Source organism: Pinus tabuliformis, chromosome 3_2 (genome assembly GCF_031772625.1).
Source record: "Pinus tabuliformis cultivar Carrire ecotype Pingquan chromosome 3_2, CPIR1, whole genome shotgun sequence".
Lineage (NCBI taxonomy): Eukaryota > Viridiplantae > Streptophyta > Pinopsida > Pinales > Pinaceae > Pinus > Pinus tabuliformis.
Window position 1 is genome coordinate 124419820 of NC_142302.1, and position 13493 is coordinate 124433312.

General features: G+C 38.7%; 1 protein-coding gene across 2 annotated transcripts in view; it reads right to left on the reverse strand.

Moving 5' to 3' along the window:
* CYP59 (cyclophilin 59) overlaps positions 1-13493 on the reverse strand; it is a 305441-nt gene that overhangs the window by 35595 nt on the left and 256353 nt on the right. For both annotated transcript variants that reach the window (XM_089415907.1, XM_089415908.1), the window contains exon 12: positions 5188-5290. In XM_089415907.1, the coding sequence (XP_089272033.1) occupies positions 5188-5290 (103 nt within the window). The remainder of the gene's footprint in view (positions 1-5187; positions 5291-13493) is intronic.

The following is a 13493-nucleotide window of genomic DNA, read 5'->3' on the forward strand; positions in this document are numbered from 1 at the left end:
TTTTGGAAGTGAAGCATGGGCCCATATTCCAGATGAAAAGCATAATGCTTTAGAACCTAAGAGTGAGAAATGTACTTTTGTTGGATATTCTGAAGATGTAAAAGGTTATAGACTTATTCCATTTAAGTCCAAAAATGTTATCATTAGAAGAGATGTAAAATTTGATGAAAATAAATCGGCCTGCGAGCCTAGTCCGGCGGATGTGCCACCTCTTCCTATCTCTTCTACTTTTGAAAACATTTCTTCTTCAGATGATGAAAGTGAGGATGATAATCCTTCCCCACCTTCTCAGGATCCTCAACCTCCAAGATGGGTCCGTGCTACTCGGGATGCAGCAGGTGATCCTACAGATCAGCGACGTACACGTTCTCAGTTTGAAAGAGCCTCTTCTTTACTGGCTCAAGCTCCAGTAAATCATGATCCTGACACTTTTGCAGAAGCTTCAGGCCATCCACATTGGGAAGCAGCTATGAATGAAGAATATCATTCATTGTTGGCAAATGATACATGGGATCTTGTTCCTCTACCAAAGGGACGCAAACTTGTTAGATGTAAATGGGTTTACAGAACCAAGTATGGACCAGATGGGAAAGTTGATAAACATAAAGCTCGTCTTGTTGCTAAGGGCTTTTCACAGGTTGAAGGCATTGACTACACTGAAACCTTCTCCCTTGTTGCCAAAATGAACTCTATCCGCCTTGTTCTTTCCCTTGCTGCCTCTTTAAAATGGGAAGTCCATCAGATGGATGTTAAATCTGCCTTCTTGCATGGGGACTTGCAGGAAGAAATCTATATGGAACAACCCATTGGCTTCATACAAACAAACTCCAGCCTTGTTTGTCGACTTAAGAAATCCCTTTATGGTCTCAAGCAAGCTCCTCGGGCTTGGTATGCCAAAATGGATAGCTTTCTTTTAGAATCTGGCTTTTCTAGGTGTTATTCTGACAATACTGTCTACACCAAGAAAGTGGGCAACTCTCTTATCATCCTTGTTCTTTATGTTGATGATCTTATTCTTACTGGTAGTGATCCCAACCTTATAAACCATGTGAAGTCCAGCCTTAAAAAGAAATTTGAAATGACAGACTTAGGACACTTACACTATTTTCTCGGTCTTCAAGTCTTGCAATCCAAGGAGGGTATTTTCCTTTCCCAGTCCAAGTATGCTTGTGATATTCTTCGTCATTTTCACATGGAAGACTGTAAGCCAGCCCCTTCTCCCTTTCAGTCTGGAGTCAAACTTTCAGTCTCTTGTACTTCTCCTGAAGTTGATGCTACCTTATACCGTCAACTTGTAGGAAAACTCTTGTATTTAACCCATACTCGTCCTGACCTTTCCTTTGTTGTTGGCCTTGTTGCTCGTTTTATGCAAAACCCCCGTGAAAGTCATTGGAAAGCAGCTAAAAGAATACTTCGTTATGTTCGAGGTACAGTACAGTTTGCGATTCATTACAGTGCCAAAGCAGCTCCTCTATTAGTCGGTTTCACTGATTCTGATTGGGCTGGTGACCCTGATGATCGAAAGTTTACTGCCGGTTATGTCTTCACTCTTGGTTCAGGACCTATTACATGGGCTTGTAAGAAACAGGCTGCCATTTCTCTTTCGTCAGCAGAAGCAGAGTATCATGGTGTCGTGGAAGCTAGTAAGGAAGCCTTGTGGCTTCGTCAGATCCTATCAGAGTTTGGCTTTGAGCAGTAGCATCCAACCACACTTTGGTGTGATAATCAAAGTGCCATTCAGCTATGCAAAGATCCAGTCCAGCATCAGCACAACAAACACATTGAACTACACATGCACTTCATCAGAAAGCTCATTCATGACCATGTTCTTGAAGTGCAATATTGTTCAACAGATGATCAGGTTGCAGACATCTTCACAAAGGCTCTCACAGAGGCGAAGTTCACTAAAATTCGATATATGCTTGGAGTTCAGGAAGTTGTCACTAAGGGGGGATAGGCTCTAGTGCCTCCTTCCTTCTCCTATTGTGTCATATTTGTAAATCCTTCAATCCTATCCCAAGTTGTTCTTAAGGGGGGATGTTAGGATATTCCGACACATAGGAAATAGTTAAGTACAACTTGGTCTAGTTTAGAGTTAGGTATAGAGTTAGGTAAAGTGTGTTTCTTTACCGTTGTACATATTGTAACTTACAATCCGACGGTCACGATATGTAGTGATCCGACGGTTCATTCTCTCCTCGGTATTACCGACACTTGATCCGTGGCTTGACACCCGATTGGTCCATGAGTTCTATTTAAAGCGCATGGAGGGTCATTGTTCGGGTAATCCGTGCATGAGAGAAGCTTATGTAAATTTTCATTCTTTGATTAATAAATTGCCTGTAGTAGCCACGTTGGCGCAGGCCGTGGACTGTTTCCCTCTTTGAGGGTTTTAACCACGTCAAAAATACTGGTGTATTGATCTGTGATCTGGTTGTGAGCGGTGTCCTTTTGGTGTTCTTTCTGAGGAACTTACCCTGTAAATTCCTACACTTTTTCTTAAAGTTATGAATCTTCAATTGAAGATTCCACCGGAGGATCTTAGTACTCCTCATCCTGCAAATGCTTCTTCTTTGTTGATGATAGTGGCTTTTTAAGATTTTATCATGATCATTTCCTTTCTACCTTGATGAGGTCATTCAATAGCTATATCCTTTCAACATGAATATCTTTATTTGAGCTATCTCTACATTATGCTCCTATATTCCGGAAGATGTCATTTTTCCTAAACCATGCATTATATCCTACTTATATATGTCCCTATGATACCCAAAACTTTGAAAGAAGACTTATGTAAAGAAGTTGACTTAGTCATAGTATAGATCTGGAGGGTCCTCCTTTTTTTGCTTCTTCTTTCACTTCTGGTAGTTCCAGCTGTTCCCAGCAATTCCGGCAATCCCCGCAATCCCAGCTTTTCTGGCTTTTCTGGCAGTTCCGGCAGTTCCGGCTTTTCTAGTAGTTCCAGCATTTCCGGCTTTTCTGGCAGTTCCGGCTTTTCCGGCATTTCCGACTTTTCCGCCCTCTGGATTAGGGCAACATTATTCCTTAGGATCTCTCCTCCTACTAAAACCCAAAGACAAGTAGAGAGAGGAAGAGTTCCCAAGTGTGTTGAAATGACTTGAAGGCCACCTCTATTTATAATAAAACGTTGAGCACATGTGGGGTTTATTTGGTTGCTAGCAAACCTTGACGAATTGTCTTATAACATAAATAAATTCATAACTCCATGAATACTTATCGGAATCGGATGATCTTTAGATCAATCCTACACCTCTCGATGAGAGGGATCCAAGAAAATATCAGCTACCATAAATAAGATAACCCACATGGAGTTTGGCCCTAGTTGCCAATTTTAACAATTAATTATTTTTCCACCTTCAAATATTTTAGCCATGGTGTCCAAGTATGAGGGACATATTTTTTACATAAGATTTTACAAAAATTCAACCTTCAAAGGGCGGATACCCGTTCATTATAGACCATCAAATAACTTACTCAATTCTGCGACACAATATGATCTAGTAGACCAAGTGACATGTAATAAAATAGTTTAGCTAATTAGCTTAAATTATTCCCAAATCACTTTTACAGAAAACTCGATTAAAACACTAGGACTCACCTAAGACTTTGATGATAAATTTCACCCTAGATTTGGGGTGAGGCTGGACGGAAAAACTTTGTTGATCGTTCATATTTAGAAACACAGATAAGCAATGAGTCGAAAAACCTCCTAGGATGAAATTCGTCGCCAAAATAATAGGCTTTCCTAGGTTGTTAAATAAATATACGATCTTACTAACATCATTTACATTACAAATTTGTGGAATTGGTTTATACTAACTCAAAAAATTGTTGGTTGATGATCCTGATCTTTAAAAAAAATTGGCACAACTGCTTGCTTGGAACGTTGACAAAATGTGTGCAACATCCCCCATTATACATCCGATAAATAAGGGACAACGTAGAACACCACATTCTAGTGACACCAACATCATCCATTAAAACACAATGTCACTAGTCAACATTAACAACATATTGAAACATCTACCTCCTTCCACCATAATATAACCCCTTGGGGGGCTAAAACCATCATACGTATCCAAATTAGGTATACATATCATACCATAATGAGATAGCATGGTCCACAACCATCAACTATGAAACCAATGGATGATCAATAACACAAGCACATGTGAGAAGACCACCAAACCAACTAGCACAATCATCCAACCAAGGAGAAGTGACAATCCCCCAACCAAAGACCTCCATCAAATGACTTGATGCCATGAAAGAAAGGGGCTCCATGAAAATGTATCCTACCAAGTGTGTCCAATGCTCCAAGAGTACCAGCAGCAAATCTCCATCAATGTGATGAAAATCACAATATGGAACCTTATACAATATAAGGTGTAACAGGGCACAAAGTGACAGTGCTCAAAGAAATGGATGGGGCACATATTAGTCCCAGGTTGTTCTTTAAGTCGTGCATTATATTGTAGTCTATTATTATGTGACAATGTACTTTATGAAGTGGGTTGTGACTTGACTCAAGGGGAGATTAAAAACATAATGTTGAAGCTTGTCACTTATGTCAAAGAAAGAATTACTATAGGGCATAAAATGAAACGTGCAACCCTGAAGAAGTGAGGAGAAAAGCTTCATACAACTAAAAATAATATAATATGAGTAATGAAACTTCCAAATGCTAAGAAGAGCCTCAAAAATATTTGAGGGCAGCAAAAAACCCTTCTGGCATCCCTCCAATAAAACATTTTGGCCTTGGAATGTCTATCATTCAGGCATCAAAAAGAGTTTCTTTGAGTTTCCCAAAGGACTGCACTATAACAATTTATACCATGCTCATTAGATTTCCTAGTTATTTTGAAATGACTCTAGACTGTTAAATGGATTTCAAATCCTTATGTGCATTCATAGTCATGTTTCCCAAAGAATGAAGTTCAGTTTTCTCTCACGAATAACAAAAATAAAAATTGCATAAATCCTCTTCAATGAGTCAAATTTGAAGCTGCAGTAAGAATATCATCCCTGTACATATAATAGTGAGCTTCCTCCCACGATACTGCTTGTTACATAACCACAAGGAGTAGCTACGAGGAAACTCCCTTTCTTTCTATTAAGTGTGCAAATAAGGATCCATAGTAGCATAAAGGAAAACATAATATATACCTGGATGTTTACTGCCAGCCTGGCGATACTGATTCCACAGTCTAGACACACTTTGACTGAAATCTACATGTATTCTCCTATCATCAATTAGCACATTATCCATCTGCATAAAAAACATAACGAGAAGCAATACACAGATTATTGCTGCAATGGAAAAGCAAATACAATCCATGAATGAACAATAGAAACTATAATGGAGAAATTAAGAATGATCTTCCATACCATATACAGCGTGTCAATTTACATTGGTGTTTTTAATTCATTAATCAAGCCTATATACTATATTCTCATCTGAGAGAAAAATATATTTGATCAAAATACTATTGCCACAAGTAACACAGATGCAGTTATGATTCCACTGTTACATCAATCATATGCTCATCATAGCTCCATTCAGAAGAAAAGAAATTGATCTAGGCTACTGAAATCTCTCACTGAGCCTCCTGTACAGATTCCTAGCAAGTAAACTTACGTAGCCATTACGTAGGCGTGATTATGAAGTTCTAATAAATTAGGTGCACAATTGTTTTCCCAACCTACATAGGACCTTCTTGTGTATAAAGAGGCCCAACAACTTGAATTATCACATGATTGGAACCATTATTGCATATTGATATTACGCATCATAAATCCATTTATTTCATCTTGTACATATGTATGTATATTGACTAACTTGATAAGGAAGTTAAACAAAATTCCTGTGCATCATCTTGTGACAGAAAACCTGAGCAGAGCATGGGAATCATTCAGGTCTAAGGTGATGATATGTTGATTATTTGGCTTCACCAGTTGCATGGCTTTCCTGATTGATTGCATTTTACAGATGCTTTATGTGCCATCATTTTTCTTTGCTATAAATGCTTCTTGCACTTTATACTCCAATCAATTTTGGTTTTTTGTGGCCATTACACAAAGTCTATTGCATATTCTCTTGATCTGATGATGGCATAAATCACATGCTAAGGAAAATGTCTTAGTAAGACAATGCATCACAAAGACCTCGGCCATGATGTTATACATGGATTGTAGCATGTCTCTTGGATAGGCAAAAATTATCTAATTTTGGGTACTTGTGCCATTGTATTTTTATTCCTTGTGTATTTTTAGTATTCTCAAGTGAAGAGTGTCATATTAAAAAACAGTACTAATATTATTTTTACCACTTCTTTCTACTATATGTAAGGACCTAGGGTAATTTTCTGTAGTAAATATGCCCTAGGGTTTCTTAGGATACTCGGGTTTCAACAAATTTCCTCTAGTTAATTTAACATAATTAATGTACCCTTCAATGAACAGAATCGACTTCTCAATAGCAGAGAAATGTTACAATAGATCCAATCCTTCAATAATGCAGTAAACCAACCAATAATATGAATGTTCAGTAGATCCATATTAGTCCAATGTTAATGTTCTACACACATGAACTTTGTATGGTAATCACAGTAATACCCTAGCCAGAAATTAATCAACTTTCATCACCAAAAAATCTATGTGATCATAACCCTAGTCTACCTTAGACCTGCCATTTATTTCTGCTTTATTGTGCTGTGTCTGTGTTTTCACAAGTGTCCACAGACTGTGATAAAGCCCAATCTGCTACAGGAGCCAAGTCTCAGGAGATTCGGTCTGCAGAAAGGTCCTCAGCAATGCTAGGTCTGTGGCAATTCTGCAGTCTGTTACAGGAGCCGAACCTCAGGAACTCCAACCTGCGGAAGAATTGTTTCAGAAAAACGACGTAGATACAATCGAACTGTCTAGGAAGCCTCAAAACCAGTTTCGAGAGGCCTCTCCTTGCTCAGAATTTGGACGATTTGCCACAGAATAACCCTGCTGTGCCACAAAACTTGTTAGACGTGACCTGTATCAGAAAAGCCCTCAGATTTCCTCAGAGGAATTCAATTACATCCCTTCGCTGGACTTTAATGATTCAAACCCTCATCATAGAGTTTGATCCTTCAAAAGATAATCTCTCTGCTGTTCCAGAACAAGAAAACACAGATAAAAATGCAATGAGGTTTTATCAAGCAGGATGGAATCTTGCACCACCGAAATTGATAGGAGAGAAAGGGTCTTAAAACCATCAGAGCTACAGCTCAAAAAACAAATGATCTGATCTATAATTGATGATGCCTCATTTGATCTCAACCCTCTTCTATTTCTAGATTTTCCATGGGTTCCAATAATGTGAGGAGCTGTGTGCAACCCCTAATTTAGCCCCAGCTGACCCAATTTTTGCCCAATGTTGCCCCAACATAGGAAAAGTTGGGCTTTTACCCCTTTAACAAGATTATAGACTATGGGGTCAGATAGGCTATTTCGTCCTCCATAAGCCCTTAATTTCGAGAGGACATTACACTATATGTATGCATATTATACCAAATTATGTACAAACATATATTTCAGAATTTCTACACTATCACTCTCCCATGATCTCTTTGCTACCTTAATTTTCATTGTGTGCTTGTATCAATTTAAAACATAGCCAGAATCAATTCTCGTCAAAGACAAAGTTGTGGTAGGGGACGTATCAAAAATCCATTAATGTGTAATATTCCTAAGGGAAAATTAACAAGTGATAAACAAGCAATAACAGTAGATGCACACAAAATTTTACACATATAAGTAGACACCCAAAGGTTCACCAAAAACTCCACCAAGTTGAGCCATTTTATTATAAATCAGTGGGAGTACAACATAAGTGTGCAGTGAGTGCACCTGGGGTTGCCAAAGGCAAGCTAAACAAGACCCAGGTGGAGAAGACAAATGCCCTAATGTTGGGAAGACAATCCCCTCTAAGCTTTGCGCTGGCCCAGGAAACTGCACTGCTGGCTGATGTTGATCTGCTGTTTGGCCCCCTTATAGTGCTCAGAAAATTCCAGGAAATTAAACCCAGTCTCCTCTCCAATAACCCAGCAAAACCCAAAAAGGATTTGGCCTAGTTCTGACACCCGGAATTGCCCCCAATTTCCACACATTCCTCCGACTGCTGGATAATTAGACCCACCTGGAAATGTCCTTGGTCAGCTCCTCCAAAATGAGGGTAAATGCTAGCAAATCTCCCCACCAGATGTCCCACCAAATTCAAGCTCAATTCAGCCCCAAATGGTGTCATTGCTACAGCAAAAACCCCGTAGAGATGTCCCCACCTAGCACTCCAAATCTCCAGCATAAAATGGTCCAATGCTCTCCACGAAGACTCAGCAAGTTTGCTGCTCCACAACCCACTCTCCCAGGAGTGTGTATTCCTTTCCTGCGCCCAGGTTGCTAAATAAATCCCAGGAAATGCATTTATGCCACGCCCAAAACAGCTCCCAAATGGTGTAGATCTTCCTCCCTAGGCTGGCACACGAAGTCCATCGAAGGTAGGGTGAGAATCTTGCTTGAGAATCCCGTGTGTTGAACAGCACTTGAAGACTTGGCTCAATAGCTCAAGCATGCTAGTTAGGTTCGATATGTAAAGGTTCAAAAGCCCCAAAATGGTGCATCTTCCCCTTATTTATCCTTGAGCTCCCCTTTACCATGTGGGCCCCATGCATCAACCCCACCTTGCCTTTGTCCCTAAGAAAGTGCGAGTTTGCTTAAGGGATTCATATTCCCCTTTTGGGGTGGCCCCCACCATCCACTATCACTTTGATTTCCCTCTTTCTCCTATGTTGGGACCCTCCTTAGCAATTTTAATTCAAGTGGGATCCTCCTAACCCACTTCTCCTAAGCTAAGTACCCAAAACATCAAAATTGACATGCCTTAGACAACATTCCAAAATTGGTGTAGTTGTTCGGTGAGATTAATTAGAGGGGACATCACAGTCCTCCCCTCCCAAATGTTGCTTGTCCCCAAGCAACTGTAATGTGGGGTGTTGCAGAATATGCTCCCCCCCCCCCATGTGGCATCCTCATCCAGGGCCTCCAAAGGCTGACGCAAGGCAAGCCAGGGTGACACTAGGCAGACGTTGGCCCAGAAAGGGTTGACGCAGCCCCTAGAGGCTGACCATGGGGTTTTCATGGGGCAAATTGGAGCTGGGAGTTGACGGAATGTTTATCCAAGGTTTCAGTTGGAATATCTACTTCCGAGTAGAGAGGTACTACTGCCGAGATTATTCTCTGTTGGGTAAGCCAGTTCTGGCACCCAGATTGTATTCAGAAACTACATAATAATAAAACCCTCAGATAGTTGCATGGTTTTCCCGCATTGGGTTTTTCTGGGGACATTGGTCCAAAAACAACAATGTCACTTGTGTGCTTGTTTTGTTTCCTTCAATTGATGATCTGTAAAGTGTTGAGCATGTACTTGTATTTATTTTCAGTATTTACATGGTAAATAACTTGTTAATTAATCAGAACAAGCAGGCAGAAATAAATCAAAAAAGTACATGAAGGGTTTCTAACAGTTAGACTTAGAAATTCCAACATCAACGGCCAAGATTAAATCTCTAATCAATGGCTAAGATTAGATTTAGCTTGATCCATGACTTTTGGACCATTCTAACTCAGTTTTATATTAATACCCATTAATATTTTATTTTTCCTAAGTTTAGACTTTTGAACTCCATTAAAAATATTAATTATTTTAATATCTCCCAAACCGGTTAGATTCTACCTAAATCATTTTTGGGTCATGGAGATCTCATGTGCTTTAGCTTCTCCACCAATTTTTATGGCTAGAGCACATCCGATGCCACCCCAAATCTACATTGTATGACCTGAAGAACTTGATTTTCTTCGCTACTTGATTTTCTATCAGCACCTGAAGTCCTTGAACATATCAAAAGCCTCATCCTTATGCTTCAAGTAGTATAACCATGTCTTCCTAGAGAAATCATTAATAAAGGTTAGGTTGTAGAGATGGCCACCAAGAGAATACACAAGCATGGGTCCAAATAGATCGAAATGAATGAGTTGAAGAATGTCACTAGTATTGTTCTTGCTAGAGGGGAATGTGTTAGAAAAACAAAAAGGTAGAAAGATTTTCCCTTGTTGATAATTACTTGTGATTTCCTTGAATTATTATTATCTTCCTTATGTTCTTCTTTTACGTTAGTTCATTAAGCAATTACCAAAACCAATACACAAAGATCAAGGACACCAGATGTAGGCGCCCAGCCAGGGAAAAACCCCTATATAGGGGAAAACCCAGTCAAGCACTCTTCCTTCAGTAGTTCAAATGAGATAGACCAAGACCCTAGACCAATATAGCTTCCTCCTCCACCAAGTAAGCCCTCAAACTGTTCTTCCAACCTTCAAAGATCAACTGCAATGATACTACATCAACTCTGCTTCAATATTGCGTCAAGGACAGATTTTCAACCTACTGTATCAAAATTTTGGCCCAACTTCAAGACTGTAATTTTGGCCCTCCAATAGCTTTAGTTCCTTCACACGTGTGAGACAAGAGAGAGAGAATTTTGACTTATTTAGCAAAAACGACCTCCTTCTCTTCGTTAGCCCTCTCCTTCTTCCTTATTGAATTTCACATTTTTACTGCTTCCAGCGACTGCAATTCGAACTTGTTGCAAGTGAGTGACAAATGAGGTCAAGTTGCTCCAATATATAGGCTTTTGGTGAGGTCGAATTCCCCTGTTGAGGCCGACTTGTTCTTCCTTGAGGCCAACTTGGTGGAGGAGGCCTAGAAGACCTAAAATACATTAAAATAAATTTCTTTCACAAATAAATCCCAAGAAGGGTTCTTTACAATATGACATGGACAAGGACACTTGACATAAAACCTAGAAGCTTGCAATGGAGGCTATGACCTAAAAACAATTGACCCAAGCATGAAACCCATGCTTTAATAAGTCAATTTATTTAATAATATAAATAAATAAATAAAATCTTTCTTTTGATAAATATAATACGTCATGACTCAAATACAATTATGAAGACTGACACTAGTTACATTCTTCAATAATCCCTCTTTAACTAGGGTGGTATTCATAATTAATTATATCTATAGAAGTACATGGTTGCGGATTAGATTGTTGACCAGCGCAATCTATCCGGGTGGGACTAAAGCTTTCAGTCTATCTAGATACCGTCAGGCTTACTAACTAACCATCAACCCGGGGATTTGGATGCGTATCCAAGTTCAGAGCTCCAAGACCAACGCCACCCTCCCTCTTCGAGTTCTAGACATCAAACACACATAGGCCGACCAGATGTCCTCCAAATCGTCCGCCATTAGATGCTTCATCTCTCCTAATAAACTAGATATGTCCATTTGTCCAAGTATGCTTCCCAAGTGTTCATCCTTCCTCATGGAGAGATTTACTTGTTCAAACACAACCCCCAATCAACAATAAACTTTCAACTATAGATATACAAGTAAACTCAAACCTTCGGGGTCCTCATTCATTTGAATGTTGCTTGTATCATCAAGTTATCCATATACAATTTTGTCGAAAGCTTTTTTCTTCTTCTTTTGTTTCTTCAACAACACCAAATACATCCTTCATACTTCTCAAGTCTTTTTCACAAACTTTCAACTATAGATATACAAGTAAACTCAAACCTTCGGGGTCCTCATTCATTTGAATGTTGCTTGTATCATCAAGTTATCCATATACAATTTTGTCGAAAGCTTTTTTCTTCTTCTTTTGTTTCTTCAACAACACCAAATACATCCTTCATACTTCTCAAGTCTTTTTCACAAACATTCCACTATAGTTATTTTGCTTAATTCAAAGTATTCACTATCATAATGTGCCCTATCTCTCAATTGGGGAGATATACCCTTTCTTCTATCCAAGATCCCTCTTAACTTAGGGAGATCAACTACTTCCTTCTCCTATAACATCAAAAAACCTTTCACGACTTCATTCCTTCATATGGCATCAAGGTTATCTTGATTGTCATCATTCACATAGCTTCCTTTATCGAAAATCTTCATCATCTTCAAGATTATGTACCTGCAAAATTTTAATAGCAAGTACATTGCAACCAAATACAAATTAAAACATGAAGTTAACTATATCAAAATCATGTCAATATAATGGAAGCAATTAGGATTTTAGACATCAAAAATCTATTTAGGTTCATGATTAGCAAGAGACGCATACTTCTTGCTAGGGTTATCGTCATACAACCTTTGACTACAATATAAAGCAACTCAATCAAGAAATCAATCCCATATCTAGGGCCTCAATATTACTTTTAGAGATATGACAAATTTTACTATGATTTACTGCAAACCCTAGATTCGAACTTTGAGACACAAAGCCTTAGATATCAGTAGTTTATAACAATTTCAACAATGTTAGACACTACTAGGGCTTGTTTGCAAACTCTAGATTTTATCATCAAAACTAGATCATATCAGAAAACAATATTATCATATCCTAGAATATCAATTACTAGGGCTTTGTTACAAACCTTAGAATTCTCAATTTACGAGCATCAATAATTAGGTCAGCATACTTGCAAATACATAATTAGGACTTCATGCCCTAACATTTCATATTCATTCATACTATGCAAATCTAGGAAACAAACATCAATACATCAAGGTTAGATATGCAACAATTGCATTTAGACTAGGAATTTGGTCATACAAACAAATATACAACTAGGGTTTCAATCTTATGCCTTACTATAGTTATTACAAGGGTTATGCTCATAAACCCTAAGTCATCAAACCCTAAAGATCTAGGGTTTCTATCACAACAATACCAAAACCCTAAACATAAAATAAATAGGTTTTCTAGATTTTCATCAACAACCCTAAATACACTAGGGTTTCATAATCCATATTGACACACCCTTAGGTTAGGGTTTTACAGTGAACCTTTTTAGGGCTCCACAAGAACGATAATATAATGAGGGTAGACTCAATCTAATGACTAATCACCCTAACAAAAATCTTTGTGATTCAAAACCCTAGACATAATGTTAAAATTGGCAACTAGGGCCAACTTCCACCTTAGGGAAACTCATATCATGGAGATGATTATTGCATTGGATTCCTCTTTTCGAGAGGTACAATTTTGATATAAAGATCATCTCATTTTGACAAGCAGAAATGGAATTTTGAATTTATTCTTTCTCATGGACAAATTGTCAAGGTCAACCTCAGTCAAATGTAGGCTCAAGAAGCCCAATGGATGTGTCTCCTCACCCTCAACGAAGTGTATAAATAGAAGTGACCCTTCTCTCATTTGGACATCACTCATCTCATCACATCTTCTTCTCTCTCCTCTCTTGATTGGTTCGTACAACTTGGAGGCTCTCTACTTCGCATGTGTGGAAGAAGGCATATTTTTGGACTAGTTTTGGAGGCCGAAAATTTCAGGGATTAGGGCATGTGTTGACCAGTG